The sequence below is a fragment of the Diabrotica virgifera genome, chromosome 7 (genome assembly GCF_917563875.1).
Source record: "Diabrotica virgifera virgifera chromosome 7, PGI_DIABVI_V3a".
NCBI classification, from domain to species: domain Eukaryota; kingdom Metazoa; phylum Arthropoda; class Insecta; order Coleoptera; family Chrysomelidae; genus Diabrotica; species Diabrotica virgifera.
This window is the reverse complement of record NC_065449.1, coordinates 242,026,075-242,049,394: the sequence shown is the minus strand read 5'-3', so window position 1 is coordinate 242,049,394 and position 23,320 is coordinate 242,026,075. Positions and strand designations below refer to the sequence as shown.

Genomic DNA, 23,320 nt, shown 5'->3' with positions numbered 1-23,320 from the left:
TATACATGTGCATTTTCAATAAACAATCTCTAATAGTTTTCGATATATTGAAAAAAATCGATTTTCATTTTGTAACTTCAAAGGGCTGTAACTTTTTTTATGAGCACATTTGTACTAAGGTAAGTTAGGTTCAATCGAACTATTTTTGACCCGAGAATGTCTGGTATAATTTATTACCAATCTTTTCGGGACACCCTGTATAAGTCTACTAATACAGTGGAACCTCGATAACTCGGATTAATCGGGACCACGACCGATCCGGGTTATCGAAAATCCGAGATAGCCGGAGAATATGGTAAAAATTAATAAAATACGGTATACTTACAGATAAACTCCGTTAGAATTGAAATAACATGAAATATTTTTATAAATATGCACAGTACATATTACCTACTCATTACAATTCTAAAAAAAACACCAAACCCAAACAATACAAGACACACAATACTAAAGACCATTGTTTATAAAAGAATTTTTTAAATAGTCTTTCCTAAACAATGCTGACAGTTTGAAATAAAAAGGAATAGATACTACAGACAGCTGGCTGTTGTTTCTGCGGCGTGTACTATGAGTCATTTTTAATCTCGTGTTCAAATTACACACATAAGTACACGACACAGAGAGTCTAGACACATTATCTCTCAAATATTATATTACATACACTTTTATTGTTGAAAGGATTGTCTGATAATTAACTATTTTGATTGGAAATAAGCCACAATTAAATTGAAAAATACAAAATATTGAAAATCAAAATGTTTATCTGATGAAAATCGGTCCGGGTTAGCCGGACTTCCGGGTTATCGGGGGCCGACTTATTGGGGTTCCACTGTACATTGATCTTATCTTCGGATATTAATTTAATTATTTCAGTTGGAATTTTGTCACGCCCCGCAGTTTTATTGGATTTTGCCAGATTTATTGCATGTATTATTTCAGCCTTACTTATATTTGGACCTATATCATGTTTCTCGTAATCGTTCATGCTATCTTGTTGTGTCCTGTCATCCTCAAACAATTCTTGAATGACCCTTGTAAACACTTAATTTTAAAAACAAAAGCACTATAATATATAAACAGCATAAAGCGTTACGCGTAAATCTCACGCATTTTTTAGATTATTTCGATTTAGTCAAGCATTTATTTTTGTTGTAATGTTCTCACGCACAGCCTCACTTTTATTTAAAACCCTCGCAAACGATTCCGAGCCATCTACGTTCCAAAACTGTAAAAGAGATAAGCTAAATTAAAAACATTTTGTGCACTGTAGCGTTGCTGTAGTTCGAGAGGAAAAGGGACTTAATATTTTGGTACACAAGCAAGGGGTTAATCATTGTGTTTCAGGGAGTGAGTTTAATAATATTACTTTCAGCAGTGGTGGGGTATTTAGCAAATACTCTGCACAGCCTATTTAGTATTATTAGGTGTTTATATTAGGTCCTTAGGCTAAGTGAAATGAATTTATCTAGATCAGAGGTTCTCAATCTGTGGTACATATGATTATTGGCGGTAGTACACAAAACACAGAAAAAATTAAAATAGTAGTACAGTGGAACCTCGATAACTCGGATTAATCGGGACCGCGGCCGATCCGGGTTATCGAAAATCCGAGATAGCCGGAGAATATGGTAAAAATTAATAAAATACGGTATACTTACAGATAAACTCCGTTAGAATTGAAATAACATGAAATATATTTATAAATATGCACAGTACCTACTCATTAAAATTACTAAAAAAAAACACCAAACACAAACGTAAGCAAACGGAAGCGAACAATACAAGACACACAATACAGTCACAACGATGTAATGTTATTTAAGAACAGTGAAAACTAAAGACCATTGTTTATAAAAGAATTTTTTAAATAGTCTTTCTTAAACAATGCTAAGACAGTTTGAAATAAAATGGAATAGGTAATACTACAGACAGGTGGCTGTTGTTTCTGCGGCGTGTGCTATGAGTCATTTTTAATATCGTATAGTTCAAATTACAGACATACACATTATCTCTCAAATATTATATTATATACATTTTTATTGTTGAAAGGTTTGTCTGATAATTAACTATTTTGATGGGAAATAAGCCACAATTAAATTGAAAAATACAAAATATTGAAAATCAAAATGTTTATCTGATGAAAATCGGTCCAGGTTAGCCGGACTTCCGGGTTATCGGGGGCCGACTTATCGGGGTTCCACTGTACTTAGTAAGTATTGATAATACAATTTAAAAATATAGGTGGTACCAAAAATACTAAAAATATCTGTAGGTGGTACATCACTCAAAAAGGTTGAGAACCGCTGATCTAGATAATTTATTATCTGGAAAGATCTTTCTTAAGTAAAAACTGTGTCTTGAGGGTGCCATTAGTGCTAAATTCTAAAAAAATTATGTAGATATTTTTATCAAAAGAAGCCTTTCCTCCGCTTTTCTATAATGTGAAATAGTTCTTCTTCATCTTCTCCCTCTTTATAAGCAATTATGCTTGTTCATTTGCGGTTTGATACCTCTATAAAACAGTGGGCGGATCTAGACATTTGCCTTGGGAGAAGAATTTTGCTTTGAGGGGGGGGGGGGGAATTTCTAATGAAAGACCAAGCAAACGACATAAAAAATATGAACCCAAGTTACATATATATATATATATATATATATATATATATATATATATATATATATATATATACATATATATATATATACACCGTTCTTAGGCGTCAACGCCCTTCGGTAGGGATTTATGGAGGAGTATCACCTAGCCGCAAACCCTTATCCCTTGCCGTACCGCTCCTCCATAGGCCGATCCGACACTAGTTTATTCCAGACCAAGTCGTAGACTCTATTACGGCGTTGGTCTTTTATAAATTTCATGACCTAGCTGAGGCTCGAACCAGCGATCGCAAATCCACTAAACTTGTCGATCGACTGCGCCTCAGCTAACTAGACCGTCTAAACCAGAGATGGGCAAAAGCCGGCCCGCGAGCTGGGTCTGGCCCTTTTGCTTGCTTTATACGGCCCGTTGAAAAATCCCGCAAGCAATTTTTTTAATCTCTGATGCGATTTTGCTGAAATTAACATTATTAGTGTGCGTAGTGTTCATAATAAATAATTAATCTTTATCTTCTGCTTTTCTTAAAAGCGTCTGTGTGTCTTAAAAGGACTCCTTTTTCTTCGATTTTACACTTCATAGTCAGCTGCAACAACTCGTACTTATATTTCTAAGTACCTATGTGCCGAAAATATGCCGTCTTTTTCCTTAATGGTGGTCAAAAGTTCTCTGTCTCTTCTCATTCTGTGCAACTCCATTTCGTTGTTAATATATGATCGGTCCATGGTATTTTCAAGATTCTACTAAAAAGGTACATCTCAAAAGCTTCCAACTATCTCATTAAATCAGCATTACCAATCGAATAAAGAAAAATAGAGTGGACATCACATTTTACCATCCGATATCGGACTTGTAGGTTGCGTCTTTCCTCAAAAATTTCCTCATCTTCAAAAAGGCTGCTCAGACTCCTAAGTATTTCATTTTGTCCACTTGTTCAATATCTTCATTTTTTATCTGGATCCTTGTTATGATTTAATATAATGAACCATATTTCTTTAAAAATTACGTGACATATTTTACTGGGCACAAATTGTTCGAATGTATACCCAAGTAAGACAATTTATTATTGCTATTATCTCTTATTAACAGTCAATTTCTTTGTCCAAATACTTTAAAATGATACTTATTAGTATCTATCTTTGTCAAAAAAAATTGTTAAGCAGGGAAAAACTCCACTAAAAACATTTAGTCCTGTCGCCAGGGGGGTACAACGGCCTCCTGTATTCAGATGGACTTACCCAAGTTTTTTTTATATATTTTGATCCGTAGAACATGAATTTTTTGGGTAACAGTTGATCCGGATGTCGATAAAGTTGTTATAAACAAAGAACTTGAGGAATTACTTACCAGCCATTTTTCGCAAAACAAAACATTTTTTTGTATTTTTTGGGCCATTCTAACCAAAAAATGTTCCTACAAATTTTTTCGTAGGATGCATAGTTTTCGAGATAAACGAGGTTGAACTTTCAAAAAATCGAAAAATTGCAATTTTTGAACCCGAATAACTTTTGATTAAAAAATAAAATAGCAATTCTGTTTACCGCATTTGAAAGTTCAAGTCAAATTATATCGGTTTTAGTTATTTGCATTGCTAAAAATTTATTATTTTATTGCTAAACCAAGCTACAAACACCTAGTGTTTGAGTGATGTTGTCAATGATTTCTCATTTAAAATCGAACGAGTAGGTAGAGTAGGTAAAAGTGCAGGCGAGGCGATTTCTACGTAGCATGCGTTAAAACGCATGTATTAGGCACGGGAAACACTATGTGTTTATAGCTTTTTTTAACAATAAACAAATAAATTTTTAGCAATGGATATATTCAAAACCGATAGAATTTGTCTTGAACTTTCAAATGCGGTAAGCAGAATTGCTATTTTATTTTTTAATCAAAAGTTATTCGGGTTCAAAAATTGCAATTTTTCGATTTTTTGAAAGTTTAACCGCGTTTATCTTGAAAACTATGCATCCTACGAAAAAACTTGTAGGAACATTTTTTGATAAGAATGGCCCAAAAATACAAAAAAATGTTTTGTTTTGAGAGAAATCGCTGTTATGTAATTCCTCAACTTCTTTGTTTATAACAATCTTATCGACATCCGGATTAACTGTTACCCAAAAAATTCGTGTTCTACGGGCCAAAATACATAAAAAAATCTTGGGTAAGTCCATCTGAATACAGGAGGCCGTTGTACCCCCCCCCCCTGGCGACAGGACTAATTCGCATGATTCACAGCGTACCTACGCGGTATAGTCCACCGGTCCGGGAAACATTTTGAAAATTGTTTTTTGGCCCGCGTTTAAAAGTATTTGCCCACCCCTGGTCTAGACCGACCCCAAGTTACATACAAGACATAAATAATAACTTACATAAAAGACATAAAATAAACAATTAGACATAAAAGGCATAAATAATAACTTAAATGCATTAAGTTCCCTTAATTTTCGTAACTAGCTTGTTTATTGAGTTGAATTTGTCTACCTGTGGCTTACGTTTTATGTCAGCTAATATATTTTTTTGTTTCAATAATTTTTATCGTTAATTTTGGACCTTGTTAAAGGGGGGTTCCCTTTTTCCCTCCGCGTATATCCGCCACCGCTCTGGAAGGTTGTGTCCTCCATTTTGCTTATGTAGTTGTTCCATTCTTTTTTTATTTAGTGTCCAGTCGTTTATACACTGTACGTTACAATGCCTCCACTTATCTTTCCATCTCTCAGTGTATTTCCTCTAATTCTTCTCAGTACTCTCATCTCTGCCGTTTCCAGTAGTCTTTGTGTTGTGGCTGTATCGGGTCTTGTTTCTGACGCATATTTCATTGTTGGTGTTACACTGGCTTTTTAAATTCTTGACTTCATCATAGTGTTAATACTCGTATGTTGGTTTCACCATATAATGTTATTAAGGCATTCTGCCATTCTGACAATGTAGTTCCAAGGTATTTTATTTCCATTACTTGTTCAGTACTGATGCCATAAATTTATATTTTACATCTGATTGGTTCTTTACAGATTACTATTGTTTTAGTTTGCTGAGATGAAATTGTCTTATTGAATTCTTTTGCTCTTATGTTAAATCTGTGGACTAATATTTGCAGACTATCTTTATCTTTGTCTATTAGTGTTTCTTCATCTGCGTAACAGAGTATTTTTACTTCTTTTTTTCCCATTCTGTATCCCTTTCATTTGTTGATGCTTTTGATGATTCCGTCATGACTAAATTAAAGAGCATAGGGCTCAATGATTCCGCTGCCTATGTCTACTGGTTCTGTAAGTGAATGTGTATGTGAAATAGTTTGAAACAACAATATAAGTTCGCAGCAAAATGTACATAACAATGTTATAGAAGTAAAGGTACTTGATACACCACAGCAACAAGTTAAGTTTACAACAAATAATGTTTACTCAACCCTCGTGGGATGTGGACGGTAGCGGCTGCTTCCATGTAGCGAAAGACATCACCGTCTTCTCAGCAGACCAGGAACAAAGTGATTTTTTGTTGTCGGAACGGCGCACAGTGTTCAAAATTGAAGGAAACGTGATCGAAAGTCCAAAAAAAAAATAAATCTGAGAATGCCGAAATTAAGGGGTTTGTTTGTATTACTCATGATGCAACTTTTCAGCAAAAATTGATTTTTTAAGTTTGTTAGGGCCAGATGTATTAATGATCAAAAGTACAAAATTCAATATAATTTTATACATCAAAGTTAAATCCTCAGAATATGCCTTTTACTTTGATTATTACTTCATTTCTGTGGATAGCTAATGTAAAAGTAATTATTGGAGATAAAAATACATACTTTAAAGATTAAAATGATATAGTTAGCTTCACGGAAAGGTGATTATAATTTTGATATAATCGGCTGTCTAAAAACCTATACAATTTTTGATAAAATTAATGTTTGACAGCGTATTACGTTTATTGTGCCATCTTGTGCCACGTTAAATCCTTCACTAGATGAAAGATTACAATGTAAGGAATAAAAAATATATAACACAAACTGCGAAAAACTGCGCAACTGAGTACATGGCGCATTGCATCGAGCGCTGCGCGCGTTTAGTCTGAATTATTTGCATTCGTACGTATTGTTTACATGTATGTCAAACACATGATATTTGTTGGGGTTGCGAAAAGAGATTTTAGTTTTGATGAAGTAGTGTTTTTGCAATAGAGAATATATTGTACATTAGTTTTATAAATAGCTATATTAACAATTTATTGAAGTTATATTTCTTTAGGCGCGATTGGGAAAAATGTTGGGATTTGGAGTAAATGTAAATGTGCGCGAATTCATCAAAAATTGTTAGCTCTACGCGCAGATACGTTATAGGGCTTTTCAACGCTTCTCATTTGTTTCGAGCTTTCGTCATAATCTGTCGCATAATCCGTGTATATTAATACACTAAGCAGCAAAATTAACGCACCACCTGTAAAATGGGACATTTTTGATGTCTCGAATTTCCTAAACCTCTTGTCCGATTTAAGTTATTTAATATGTTATAGCCTTATTCTTTAACAATATCTCCGTAATAATATTGTTGCTAGACGGGTAAGATGTCATTGTATACCGGGTGTACCAATAATACTGTGTTTTTTTTTCTAAAAGTATTGAATATTTCTTACCACTCATAACACTGTTAAAAATATATATATAGGGTGTTTCATTAAGAATGTCCAATGTCTGAATTGTAGGTTCTAGACCTCGAAATATTAAGATTTAACCAAAATCACTTAAATAAAATATGGCTCCTTACAGAGTTACAGAGTGTGTTATTTAAAAATTTAAAAACTATGCTCAGTATTTTAAAACTATTCTACGTATCCTTCTCATATTTGACAGACAGTGTAGGTGCTATACACCCTATGAAATTATGTTAAATATTCGTTTCTAGTTAGTCCCAGAGGCGTACGAGATAGGGGACAGTGAGGGGTTGACCCTTTCCAATTCCTACTCCACTGGCGGAATTTCCATTTTAGCGCAATTTTTCGATTCTCCAATACTCGCTATGTAAATAACATACTCCTCACACCTAACGATAAAATTATTCGTTTTCGAGATATTTGAACTTAAGTAACGGCACAGAGATTTTGAATAATGTATTGTGTCGCTTAATTTTAAAATATCTCGAAAACTTATGATTTTATCATTAATAATGAATAATATACTCTTCAGTCTTAACGATAAAATCATTGGTAATAGAGATACTTGAAGTTTAAAATTAAGCGGCACAATACATTAATTAAATATCTGTGCCGTTACATGTTTAACTTCAAATATCTAGAAAACTGATGACTTTATCGTTGCGAATGAAGTGTATGTTATTTACATAGATAGTATTGTAGAATCGAAAAATTGTGCTAAAATGGCATTTCCGCCAGTAGCGTAGAATTTGGGAAGGCTCAACCATTCACTGTCCCCTGTCGTACGCCTCTGGTAATAGGCAGAAACGATTGTTTAACATAATTTTATAGAGTATACAGTACCCACACTTTTTGCCAAGTATGAAAAGGATACGTCAAATAGTTTTAAACCAATGAGCAAAAATATTTTTTAAATTTTTATATAAAACACCCTGTAACTCTGTAACGAGCCACATTTTATTTAAGTGATTTGGGTTAAATCCTAATATTTTGAGGTCTAGAATCTACAAATCAAATTAGACATTCTTAATGAAACACCCTGTATAACGATATTTTTTAAGTAATTCACCCCCTAATGAAGGGATGAAAACTAAAAAAAAAACGACCCCTGTTATAATGTACTCGTTATACGGTATAATACCTCAAATATTCCAAGTTTTCAGCCGGATCACTTTTACAGTTTAAACAAATTTAGTTTCGATCACGTTTTGACCAATTTTGAACACTGTGCGGCGGTTGATTAAAGAATTGATTTTTGAGTATGATCCGACGCGTGGGTGTATAACGACCAAAGCGATCTGGAATTTCCATTAATTTTCTGTTGTAATACCCCGCACTTACGCGATAGGTGGGACCGAGCGATAACCGCGTAAGTCAAATTCGCGTAACTCGGGGTGCAATTTCGCATATGTATTATTGTGTATCAATTTATCAATCAAAGATAGAATAAAACTTTTATTTTTTAATATAACGCGGGCACATAAATTTGATACACCCTGTATATTGATTTGTAAATATTTATTAGAAGTTAGCTTTCACGCAAAGTGGGTTTCTCTTTTAATGAGTTTTCCATGAATAATTAAAAACCTTTTTGTAAATAAAAGTGAAGTGAAAGTTATTTAGGATTATAATTTTAAACCGATTGTTTATTACGGAAAAGGTAGATGCAATTATTAGTTTTTAGAAAAATAGAGGTAAGGAGAATTGGAATTTTAAATATGTTTTTGTAATGACAGGAATATTTAGGTAATTTCCGAAAAGTCATTAGTTTTGAGTAGAAGTATTGTTTGAAGGAATGACTGCGTTTTTCGATTGAAACAGAGGGAGGTGGAGAGAGAAATGTTTCTGATTGGCTTGGCAATTTGGAATGGGGAAAGTTTTGTTTGAATGTTGAGATAGTTTTGGAAAAAGGAATTCATTGTGTTACGGGCATTCGAGAAGAGCAGTCAAAAGTTTTCGTGAGTAGTTCAGAAGCAAGTACTAGTGATTGTTTTTGATAGTGAGAGTAGCTGAAGTGGAACGAGAGACAAATCAAATCGAGAAGAAATACTTCTTTGATTCTGTAAAGTCCAAGAGAGTAAGTTACAAGAATTATCGTTATTAAAATTATTTGTGACACCAAGTAAAAAAGATACTTGGGTCTCAGGAGATTATTGTTGAGAGAAAGAGAGGAGAGAGTTTTGGAGTTTATTGAACGAGTACTGGTAAAAAGAGGCCTGGCGTGTGTTTTGGAGAAATACTTGCTGGTATCCTGCTGGATTGTTTGCTGAGAACGGAGCGGGCTTTGATTGGGAGCCTAACATAATCAACAAGGAGGAGCTGTTTGGGTCAAGAGGAGACATAATTGTGTGTGAATCGAAAAGGTCAGTCAATAACCTATGTGATAGATTTTCTTTATAATAAGAAGTTAAAAATTTTTACGTAAAAGCATATGCATTTAAGATTCCAACATTTCAAAAATTTAATAGGAAGTATAAGTAATTTGCGAATACCAAAGTTTGTTTAGCTTGTTTTATTAATGGTATCAAGAACAAAGCGATAAATATTTGTTTGAATTAGATTAATTTATATGGTAAAAGTTTCTTTTGGACAGTTATGCCCACAGAATTTAATTGATAAATTTACAGAACATTGCTTTTGATAATAAAGGTAATTGTATGTTTTTATTTATGATTTTTCTATTTATTTCCTTTTCCTATTTTATCCCGATAAGGATCAACTAAGAGATACTGAAACCACGAGAGAAGATAAGTATAACATAAGATAATTTCGATAAATTTTTTGTATTATAAAAAAAGGCACCCTGAGATTTTTTCTTAATATTTTTTATGTATGATTTGCGTTAATTAAATAATTGATCAAATAAATAATAATTAATATCAAAATAATAGAAAGCAGATCATAACAGTATGTATATAAATTATTTTTAATTGGGACTGGAAGCTAAGAAAAATAGCATATACAAATATAAAATTGTCAATTTAATTTATTTTCATGCACCGAGAGAAAAAAATTCTTGACATAAAGAAACTTTATTAATATTTAAGAAAGATCGACTTGGCATATTGCCTAAGAAATATATCTTTGTATGTAAGATATAATTTTCTAAAATATTTCAAATAAATTCTACTATAGCCAAAGAAATATATCTTAAACATGATTGAACTATCACTTTCTGGGAAACTTCAAACCCATTTATCAGAAAGAAATTACACTTCATGTTAATTAATTTTATTTGTCATAAAAATATATTTTCTACACATTAGAAAAATATTCTTTCTGAGCAATAATATCTCTTAGTAAGAAATATTATTATTTTACTATTAATAATTAATTTATTTAATGTTAAGAAATATATTTCGCAGAGATAAACGTATATTTAGAGTTATGTTAATATTTCTTGAAAATAAAGGTAATATTACATACGGCGAAATAAATCATTGTGTTAAGGTAAAATCATTATTTATTAATAAAACAAGATATAAACGTTATTATTACATACAAATATTTTCCCCACTCTTAAACCACTGGCCTCTACACAACAATAAAAGGATGGAGAGGCAAATCCAACTTCCTCAAATTTTCCTTCTTTTGTTAATAGCACTTTGTATATCAGCAATTCACTAAAACAAAATCGTTATGTAGAAAGAGTAAACTTACTTTAATAAATTTTTTTTTATAAAGATATAGATATTTATTTTGACAAATTTATGAAATACAAAAAAAAACAAATACACGGCCCCACATAAGAACTATTAATACTAATAATAGTCAATCACATTTAGTTCAAACATGGCGTTATTTAACCTACACATCTTTGTTAATTTTTTTCTTTTTGTTAATGAAATATTAATTATTTATCTGTATAATATTAAGTCACACAATAAACATTGTTTAGCTAAAACAAGAGGGTAAATACAACCAATGTAAAACATTGAAGCACGCATAATAATATGTAATTTTCTTAATTTTTATAATCTAAAAGGGACAGCATACCTAATCATTAAGAAATTTTATTACGGGAAAGTATTATTAGTTTACATCTAAGTCATTTAATACATATTAACTAATTCACGGTTTTCGGCAATAACATTTCTTAACCATAAACATATATTTCTTTGAGACTAACTGATTTCTTTATCTCAAATAAATTAACAGAAAAAATCCTCAGCGTTGCACCCGCCATGTTTGATGTAGCGTTGTATTATATATTTTTATAGAAGACGATACATTTAAGAAACCTATTATAGTTGATACATAAGTATACACATTTTTAAAAAGGTACTTACATGTATGAAGTTCTACCATTTCTGGAAAGCCCCGCAGTTGGTTAATAACTCCTTTCTTAATATTGTTCTGAAGCTATATATTATATCATTCTGTCCCAGTTTTAAATTGTGGCATATTTCCCAGTTAGAATAATAAGCTCCTTTATTTCAGAGTCGTCCATCATTATACCTAAAAAGCATATAAAGATACTATTATGTTTCTTTTTTAACCATTCGGATAGGCAACAATATTATTATTACATCTTAAATTACTCAATTTACTTTTATTTAATACCTATATTATTATGTACGTACCTTCAAAATATCCGTTAATTTTTAAAGTACACCAATAAATCCAACATCCATCTATATGAACATGAACATATCAAGCCATCTTGACAAACACTGACGACTAAATCATAAATAGTTAATCTGCGCAATTCTTTTGTGGAAGAAAATCTCTTTGCAAGTAACATTTCGGCATTAATGACAAAGTTTTTATTTTATAACCACAGTTACTACAGAGGGTATTTCTGAAGAATTATTTCTTGTTGTTTAAAACATTTATTTGATTGCAAGAAAATTTCTTGTTCACAAATATATATATATGGATTAACTTAACATTATATTTCTTATAGTGCAAAATATTGGTAGTTTTCAATTTAAGAAATAAAAACTTTAGGATAAGAAAATTAAATGTAACCATTAATGCATTTCTTAGTATTGAAGAAATTATCTGTAAGAAATTATTGAGTTGTGTTTAAAAAACTCGTTTCTTTATATGTGAACCGGTATGTTTAAGTTAATAGGATATGTTAACTTTTAAGAAATATTGCCCAAAGAAATCGGTGTTTTAGGAGAAAAGAAATTGTTCTCTCGGTGTGTACACCGAGAGAAAAAAATTCTTGACATAAAGAAACTTTATTAATATTTAAGAAAGATCGACTTGGCATATTGCCTAAGAAATATATCTTTGTATGTAAGATATAATTTTCTAAAATATTTAAAATAAATTCTACTATAGCCAAAGAAATATATCTTAAACATGATTGAACTATCACTTTCTGGCAAACTTCAAACCCATTTATCAGAAAGAAATTACACTTGATGTTAATTAATTTTATTAGTCATAAAAATATATTTTCTACACATTACAAAACTATTCTTTCTGAGCAATAATATTTCTTAGTAAGGAATATTATTATTTTACTATTAATAATTAATGTATTTAATGTTAAGAAATATATTTCGCAGAGACAAACGTATATTTAGCGTTAAGTTAATATTTCTTGAAAATAAAGTGATATTACATACGGCGAAATAAATCATTGTGTTAAGGTAAAATCATTATTTATTAATAAAACAAGATATAAAACGTTATTATTACATACAAATATTTTCTCCACTCTTAAACCACTAGCTTCTACACAACAATAAAAGGATGGAGAGGCAAATCCAACTTCCTCAAATTTTCCTTCATTTGTTAATAACACTTTGTATATCGACAATTCACTAAAACAAAATCGTTATGTAGAAAGAGTAAACTTACTTTAATAAATTTTTTTTTATAAAGATATAGATATTTATTTTGACAAATTTAGGAAATACAAAAAAAAACAAAAACAGGTCCCCACATAAGAACTATTAACACTAATAATAATCAATCATATTTAGTTCAAACATGGCATTATTTAACCTACACATCTTTGTTTCTTTTTTTTTTTGTTTTTTGTTAATGAAATATTAATTATATTTATCTGTATAATATTAAGTCACACAATACACATTGTTTAGCTAAAACAAGAGGGAAAATACAACCAATGTAAAACATTGAAGCAGACATAATAATAAATATGTAGTTTTTCTTAATTTTTATAATCTAAAAGAGACAGCATAACTAATCAATAAGAAATTTTATTACGGGAAAGTATTATTAGTTTAGTCGGTCTTGACGGTCCAGTTAGCTGGGGCTCAGTCGATCGACAAGTTTAGTGGATTTTCGATTTGCGGTCGCTGGTTCGAGCCTCAGCTAGGTCATGAAATTTATAAAAGGCCAACGTCGTAGTATAAAACTCAATAGAGTCTACGGCTTGGTCTGTAATAAACTGGCGTCTGATCGGCCTATGGAGGAGCGGTACGGGAAGGGATAAGGGCTTCCGGCTTGGTGATACTCCTCCATAGATCCCTACCGAAGGGCGTTGACGCCTAAGAACGGTGTATACATACATACATTATTAGTTTACATCTAAGTCATTTAATACATATTAACTAATTCACGGTTCTCAGCAATAACATTTCTTAACCATAAACATATATTTCTTTTAGACTAACTGATTTCTTTATCTCAAATAAATTAACAGAAAATATCCTCAGCGTTGCATTCGCCATGTTTGATATAGCGTTGTATTGTATATTTTTATAGAAGACGATATATTCAAGAAACCTATTATAGTCGATACCTAAGTATACACATTTTTAAAAAGGTACTTACCTACATGTATGATGTATGAAGTTCTACCATTTCTGGAAAGCCCCGCAGTTGGTTAATAACTCCTTTCGTAATATTGTTCTGAAGATATATATCATTCTGTCCCAGCTTTAAATTGTGGCATATTTCCCAGTTAGAATAATAAGCTCCTTTATTTCAGAGTCGTCCATCATTATACCTAAAAAGCATATAAAGATACTATTATGTTTCTTTTTTAACCATTCTGATACGCAACAATATTATTATTACATCTTAAATTACTCAATTTACTTTTATTTAATACCTATATATGTACGTACCTTCAAAATATCCGTTAATTTTTAAAGAACACCAATAAATCTAAAATCCATCTATATGAACTTGAACATATCACGCCATCTTGACAAACACTGACGGTGACGACTAAATCATAAATAGTTAATCTGCGCAATTATTTTGTGGAAGAAAATATCTTTGCAAGTAACGTTTCGGCATTAATGACAAAGTTTTTATTTTATAACCACAGTTACTACAGAGGGTATTTCTGAAGAATTATTTCTTGTGGTTTAAAATATTTATTTGATTGCAAGAAAGTTTCTTGTTCACAAATATAAATATAGATTAACTTAACATTATATTTCTTATACTGCAAAATATTTGTAGTTTTCAATTTAAGAAATAAAAACTTTAGGATAAGAAAATTAAATGTAACCATTAATGCATTTCTTAGTATTGAAGAAATTATCTGTAAGAAATTATTGAGTTGTGTTTAAAAAACTCGTTTCTTTATATGTGAACCGGTATGTTTAAGTTGATAGGATATGTTAACTTTTAAGAAATATTGCTCAAAGAAATCGGTGTTTTAGGAGAAAAGAAATTGTTCTCTCGGTGTAGAAGGTTGCATAAAATCTAACAAAGAGTCAACTCAAAGATTTGTTTTCTCCCGCAAAATTTCTTCATAGCAGGCTAATAATTTTTTTATCCCTTGTTTGGTAAAAGAAATGCGATCTTTGTTATAGTTTATATTTTCTAAAATTTGTGACCCCTTTTCAATTAAACTGAGACCTTCAGTAAAGTTTCCAACCGTTATTTTGATCTTCAGTTTAAACTGGATCCAAACAATCAAGCTTTTCAATGTCTTGTTCATCCTCATGCATTTCTATGAGGCAATAGTTAGCTCCCTATTGTGGGAATTCAACAGTTCTTCAACGTCATCACTATCAACAACTTCTTTAATCGCATTACTAATTTCATAAAAATAACAAACACCCACTCGCAGACAAAACTGTAGATAAGAAATAGGTACATGCATTTACAAAATAAATTCTAAAGATGTGTTGATTTCGTGCGAAAAGTCCAAATATCTACATTGGATGAGCAAAAATAATATGTGGGCGGTAATTCTATTTCATCGATAATCGAGCGATTGTGTGGCGCTCAAATGACTAATCGACAAGATTTGAAAATCACGTAACTCTGGGTTCGCGTAAGTCGGGGTAGCGTAAGTCGAGGTATTACTGTATTCATTGTTCAGACAAAATTGTATTAGCAAACAGTATTTTGTTCGATGGTGGTTAGATGATACTTATATTAGATTATAGTTAACTATACGAGGAGAATCAAAACATGCCTGCTGTCAATTGACATTGTATTATTTTTGTTAATAATTGCTTCTATTTAAATTTTAGGGCTGAAATCTTCAACGGCGACGGTGGAGCGTTCCCTCATCCCCCCAGAATATACTCGTTCAGCGGCAAAAACGTTCTCTCTGACTTTTCATGGCCTAACAAAGCCGTCTGGCACGGGGCTCTTTTGACCGGCGAACGAGCCTTAGACACGTCGTGCGATGCCTGGCATACGGCCTCTAAGGAAAAAGTCGGACTGGCCGGCAGCCTGAAGGGGCCAAGACTCTTGGAACAAGCGCCCTATTCTTGCGATAAAAGACTTATTTTACTTTGCATCGAAGCTACTACGGAGCAGTTTGTGCAGAGAAGAAGGAGAAGCGTTTATGAAGAGAGGTAAGTTATGATTTTGATTTCAGGAAAAAACATGTTTGACGACGTTTCGGCAAGATGGCACTTGCCATTGTCAAGTCATGTAGTCACGCTTTGAAGTAAACTGACTCTCCCGGTCGATGCGGTTTCTTTTATACAGGGTGTTTCGTAAAGAATGGGCCATAGCTTAACCTCAGATTCCTGAGGTTAAAATAGGTCGATTTAAGCTAACTTGCCTTAGTACAAAAGTTGATAAAAACCGAAATACAGGGTCTCAAAGTTAAACTTTTATTTTATTTATTTTTGAATATTTCCTGACAGGCATCGAACAACAACACGAAATTTGGTAAGTGGTGCTGGTATTTGTACAATCTACTAAATTATGTTAAACAAACGTTTCTGGCTACTATCAGAGGCGTACAACGGGGGAACATGAATGGTTGACCCATCCCAAATTCTACGAGTATATTATTTGCATAGAAAGTATTGGAGAATCTAAAAATTATGTTAAAATAGCAGTTTCATCAGTGGCGTAGAATTTGGGAAGGGTCAACCATTCACTTTCCCCTGTCCTACGCCTCTGATATTAACCACAAACGATTATTTAACATAATTTAGTAGGGTGTACAGTACCTACACTTTCTACCAAGTACCATAAGGATATGTCAAATAGTTTTATAGTACCGGGCACACATAGTTCTTAAAGTTTTAAATAAAGAATAGATTATTTAAAAAAAAGAATACTTTCAAATAATTTGACATATCCGTGTGATAGTTGGCAGAAAGTGTAGGCACTGTACACCCTACTAAATCATGTTAAATATTTTCCTGGCTACTACCAGAGGCGTGCGACAGGGGAAAGTGAGTGGTTGAACCTTCCCAAATTCTACTCCACTGATGAAACTGCGATTTTAGCATAATTTGTATGTTCTCCAATACTTTCTATGCAAATAATATACTTTCGTAACGATAAAGTCATTAGTTTTCGAGATATTTCAAGTTAAAAATGGAAGGGCACACTTATTTTGATTAATGTATTATGCTCCTTCGTTTTTAGCTTCAAATATCTCGAAACTAATGGCTTTATCGTTACGAATGAAGAGTATGTTTTTTACATAGGAAGTATTGGAGAATAATAAAATTGCACTAAAATAGCAATTCAGCCAGTGGCGTAGAATTTGGGAAGGGCAACCATTCACGTTCCCCCGTCGTACGCCTCTGGTAGAAGTCAGAAATGTTTGTTTGACATCATGCTTGTCAGGAAATATTCAAAAATAAATAAAATAAAAGTTTAACTTTGACACCCTGTATTTCGGTTATTATCAACTTTTGTACTAAGGTAAGTTAGCTTAAATCGACCTATTTTAAGCTCAGAAATCTGAGGTTAAGCTATGGGCCATTCTTTACCAAACACCCTGTATGTAGTCGATCTTGGAGCGCTTCTCTCGAATGGTCCTTGGCAGCGCTTCTTGTGATTGGCCCTGTATTTGTATAGGTATGAGGATTCTACTCGTAGAAATTCTTGCCTGATTTATTTTTGTCTTCTTCTTCAATACCATTTTCAAAGAAGAAGAAGATTTTATTTTTGTCCAAAGAAGAAAAAGAATACAGTCAACACTGAGATTGACAATTAGTAGGAGAGACTGTTTGAGAAGCATCACTACCCCATTAGAATTGTTCAGAATTTATGTTAAAATTTCTGTAAATATATTTCTGTAATTGAGAACTTTTTTATGTGGAATGATGTTTTTTGCAATACGATGGAATTCTTCTGTATCTTCTTCTGCACCCAGGAGTTTACCCTGGGGGCTTCCCCTTGTTCTTCTTCCTGTACAGCTTCTGTTTCATCTGTGTTGTCCCCTGATCCTCCAATTACGTTGTTTTCAGTTTCTTTGCTTTTCTTTTCTTTTTCTCTAATATATTTCAACAGTTCTGGTCTAACTTCGTCGTACCCAGGAGCTTTCCCAGTCGTTATCTTTTCTATTGCCTCTAGTTCTTCTTCTTGTATAGCTTATGTTTCGTCTGTGTTTTCCTTCTTCTCCTCCAATTACGTTGTTTTTCATTTTCCGTTGCTTTTTCCTGCTCTCCACGTTCAACAATTGTTCGAAATGTTCCCTCCATCTTTCCATTATATCCCTGTAGTCGGTTTCGTATTGTTCCGTTTTTGGTTATCTATTATTTTAACCACATCCAAATAACATAATTGACTCTCGTTATTGACTGAGGAAACCCCGAATGATGCTTCCGGGAAAACTATAAATCGTTTAATTTCAAACATATATCTCGAAAAATGAATGTTAGGAACGTATAAAGCCCTACATGACTGGATAACTTTATTATTAGTAATTTCCAAGTTCAGTTGAACTCACGTTCTGTATAAATATCATTGCAGTTGTTTGGATATCTCTAAAAGTCAGTACATTTATAGCATAGCAGTCGACTCTACTCGAACAATATCAAATATTTTTGTAGCAAAAACGTTTCTATAAAATTTGCAAGCGTTGCAGTTGATTCTAAAATAGAAAAGAGAACGGCAATGAAATATTCAAACACAAAATATATTCAACTCCGTTTAAGCACGTGACCAATAAATACAAAAGAGTATGTAGAAAAACTGCAAAGGTATAAAACTGGGAGCGAATAAAAGGGAACTGTTTGAATATTTGAAACAGGTTTTTCTCTATACATTCCATAATACACAAAAGAAAAAGAACTTACACACAATGGCGTGCTGGCCATATAAATGAATCGGTGCAATCACCGAGAGGCCGCGGCCTCTTGAGGCCGGTCAAATAGGTTTTCACAAACATTTTTAGATGTAATAAAATAAATATTTTTTAATTTCCAATCGGATGTTAATTTTGCTAATAATATTAATAAAACATTTAAAAAAAAATTAATTTTTACAATATATTTTCACATACACGTTCTATATTTTAATATTCACAAAAATGTATGCTTCATTCTCGAGATGTTAACGGAGAACGGTAATTCTCCGTTAACATCTCGAGAATGAAGCATACATTTTTGTGAATATTAAAATATAGAACGTGTATGTGAAAATATATTGTAAAAAGTGTAATGTTATAATCATTAAAGTGCTTATTGAAAATGGCAAATAGCCGAAACGTTTAAGCAAGAATAGTGTTTCATTTATTTAGACCGAAAAACCCAGGAATAAAAATATTTCTATTTAAAAATTCACGGTCAGGAAATAACAAACTATATATATATATATATATATATATATATATATATATATATATATATATATATATATATATATATAGAGTACACTGAGTCTTCCATTTCAGCTGTTAACCCAATAATTTGTAAATTGATATATATATATATATATATATATATATATATATATATATATATAAGCATATTATGTTTTCTATCACATCCGTATATCAAAAGCGAATTTCACGTTTGTTGTTATCGCTGACAGTGGTATTTCATTCGAAAATCTGCTCGCAATTTAAATCCTAGTTAAAAAAGTTTGATTGAAGACAGTGCCCGAAAGGAAAAAAGCCAGCACACTTTCCACAATGTTATTAGCCCGAGGTAGCAATGGAATATTAAACAAAGAGGAAGTCTTTTAAAAAACCGCCGTGAAAAGTAAAAAGTACTTCGGGATTCATGGAGACTTTCCACGGTAAATGGATGCTGCGTGCGTATACGCAGCTCGAGGGCGTTTAAACAATTTCGTCCATACACTTCTAACGTGTAATTTCGATGTAGACACCAGTGGTGTCATGGCAAAATTAGCAGTGCTGGAACGCAGTGCCGGAACGCACTGCTAATTTTTGACAAAACCTAAATTCTTTATTTATTTTTTTTCTTTTCTTAACCAGTGTGGGAACGGCGTTCCCACGCGTTCCCACACCATGACATCACTGGTAGACACAGGTATTTACTTAACACTGGGAATGTACGGGATGCTTTGATATACAGCGACCGTTGACACCGTGTTTTATACGAAAGAAATTTCATCGGATACGTATTTTAAACATTAAGTTGTAATTTAAGACGATAAGCAATAAACTGTCTGTTTGCAAACGGCTACTCTAGTTTTGGTGGAAAAGCTAGGTCATGGAATCGGATTATTTTTTAGAGAGATGGGAAACTAAAATCAAAGAATACTTACAGAAATGTCCTTAGCAATTGAAAAATATTCTAATCTGTTTGAAATTTGATGCCGATATAAAACCTTCTGCTTCTTCGATTCACTCATATGATTTTACTTACATAATAATGTAAGACACTTCAGTTAACTATATCTCGCAATGTAATATTATTGTTATATTTTAACATACCTATTTTCTGTTTCAGTACTGAATTGCTCAACGAAGAAGAATACCAAGACCTGCTGAATTCCATTCATTAAGAGTCATATCGTATGTAGAGACAACATTGTTCCATCCATATTCATAAAGTTCATATAGACTTTTTTGTGTCACGTGTCGTATGTGTAAGATCTACTACGTTGTTGTTATTAAGAAAATAATATAGGCCTGGATCCTGTGTACTCAAAAAAGTTTATTAATAGTAAGCTGAAAATTTGTTGGTAGCTTAACGGTGTCTAGTCGGACACACTTTTATGTACGGGAGCACTGGAACAGGGGAAGTTTTAATTGTGGAATTGGTTACAGGTTTCGACCGTCAGACTACGAAAACGTCCCATGTATTTTGTCGAACAAAACTTCCAATTGATTTGTTACCCTTTTAATTACCTCTCATGCAAAAAATCAGACTACTATTAACCACCAACATAATTTCTGTCATTTGATAGGTTCTACGTGTCGGACTTAATGCCCAACATTAAAATGCCCAACATATCTGTGGGACAAACATTTTTTCATATATTATATAAAGTTTGGTATTGAATAAACTTAAAAAAAACCTTCTAGTTTTCACAATCATAAACTTGTCAGGATGACACGTTCCACAATTAAAACTTCTCCTGTTCCAGTGTTCCCATACATCAAAGTTTGTCCGACTAGACACTGTCAAGCTATTAACAAATTTTTAGCTTGCTTTTAATAAACTTTTCTTTGGTACGCGGGATACCGGCCTAATAATAGTAGAGGATCCGATATAAGGCCGATCTGCACCGATCTTGGATAAAAATTAGTGGATAAAAATTATTTGTTATGTAATTTAGCATGTTAACAATTATAAAAAACAAAGGGTGCCTGATATAATTTTGTCCGGACTATAATTAATTGATAATTAAAAAGTGACTTTTCTAAGTTTTCTATGAATTTAAAGTAAAATTTCGACCCGGGCAGATATTATTTTAGATTTTTTGGATCATTCTAAACAAAGGCCTGGTTGGCTTCTAAAACAAAAGATTGATTCTAAAACAAAAAAGGTCTTTTATCATTTTTAAAAAAGGTCTTTAAAACTGAAAAAAGAACGAAATATGACGCTTTTTAAGGCTCAAAAACACATGTAAAAAATATTATTTTTGTAATCATCAAGTATTTTTAATTGTTAATGACGAAGGTTCCTTATGGGAAGACGGTCGATGGGGTTGCATTTACAACTAAAAAACAATATTTTAAAATTAAATATGTCCAAAATTCTTATCAAGAACTGATAGAAGGTTTGTATATGAATTTAAGTACTTCGTAATTTCAAAAACGATATTTTTTTACTTATGTTATGTTTTTGAGCCTTGAAAATCGTGATGTTTCGTTCTTTTTTCAGTTTTAAATTATTGTTTATAACTGGAAAACTATCACCTGAAGTGATTAACTTAAGAGAAATATTACAAAAGACCTTTTTTGTTTCGAATGATCCAAAAAATCTAAAACAATATTTGCCTGGGCCGATTTTTTTTTTATTTATAAAAAAATCATTTTTAAATTAATAATTAATTATAGTCAGAACAAAATTATATAGGGTACCTCTAATTTTTATAGTTGTTAACATACTAAATTACATATTAAAAAGTTTTTATCCATTAAACAGGTAGGTGCAGTTCGAACCTACATCGGATCCTTTACTACAGGGTGATTGATTAGTAGGGTAAAGCTCAATAGCTCCGCTATAGTAATAGATAGCAATAAAAGTTAATAACAAAAATTTTAGCCACCTTTGAGCTTCACATTACAAAATTAGTTAGAATATTACAGAGTGTTCGATAACACAGTGGCAGACCAAACTTATGTTTTTTTTTTTAAATGGAACACCCTATATTTTATTTTATATTCGAAATCCTGTTAACTTCTCCAACACAAAAATATAAAGGTTTATTATGTTATACAGGGTATTTACAAAGTTATAACCAATTTTATATGAAAATCGTAACAAGTTCAACTCCCTGTATAAATAAAAATAAGCAAAACAACAATGGTTTATTAATGCCATATTTTTTAACGTATTGTCAAAATTTTCAAGAATGGTCGATATTGATCATTTTCTTTATATCAAATACAGGGTGAGTCAAAACGCAAGTACATTATTTTCTCAGTAATTTTAAATGGAACACCCTGTATTTTATATCACTATTGAAAAGTACCATTACCGTACTTTAATTTTTAGATAACATTCCCTATGTCTAAATTTATTAGTTTTCGAGATATTTTCATTTTTCAATGGACCAGTAGCGTGGCCACCCAAATCACCAGAATTTAATAAACTGGACTGATTTTTTTGGGGTTACGTTAATAATGAAGTTTATAAAATACCTCCAACAACAAGGAATGAGATGAAAAATAGAATACAAAGTGTATTTCGATGTGTTAATTTACAAATGCTCCGTAGAGTAAGTAACTCATTAAATGATCGTTTTTAGGCGTACATAAATGTGTTAGGAGGTAATTTTGAACACCTTATGTAATTAAATATTAAAAATATTTAATTAAAAGTAGCTTCTAATTTTTTCAAACATGTTTTTTTGCAAAATGTATTACTGATAAATTATGTTTCGTTCTTTATTTGTTACATTGTTACATTTACATACAAAAGTAGTGTTTAATTGTCTTCACAAAATATTGTATTTTGTGTTTGTGTGTTTTTTGTAAAATGTATTACTAATTTTCTTTGTTTATTTGTTGCATTTACATAAAAAGATAGTTTTTAATTGTATCAAAAATGTTGCATGTAGTGGTTGTGTTTTTGTTTGTAAAATGTATTACCAATAAATTATTTTTATTTATTTATTTGCTACAGTGTTACATTGATTACCAGATTGATAATCGGTAATATTCAATTGTCAATTCAGTCATGGCTTACTTCAAATTTAGACAAATTTAAACACCTAAAATAATTTGCTCCGAAAAATGAAAATATCTCGAAAACTAATAAATTTGGGCATATGGAATGTTTA

At 31.8% G+C, this 23,320-nt stretch overlaps 1 protein-coding gene across 1 annotated transcript in view; it reads left to right on the top strand.

Annotated features, from left to right (window-relative positions):
• Positions 1–22,008, top strand: part of LOC114329174 (collagen alpha-1(XV) chain) — a gene marked incomplete at its 5' end in the record, with an annotated part of 898,386 nt that extends 876,378 nt beyond the window's left edge. Inside the window, 2 exons of the mRNA XM_050657117.1 lie at positions 15,673–16,002; positions 20,317–22,008. Coding sequence (XP_050513074.1) covers positions 15,673–16,002; positions 20,317–20,371 — 385 coding nt within the window. The remainder of the gene's footprint in view (positions 1–15,672; positions 16,003–20,316) is intronic.
• Positions 22,009–23,320: the final 1,312 nt, after the last annotated feature.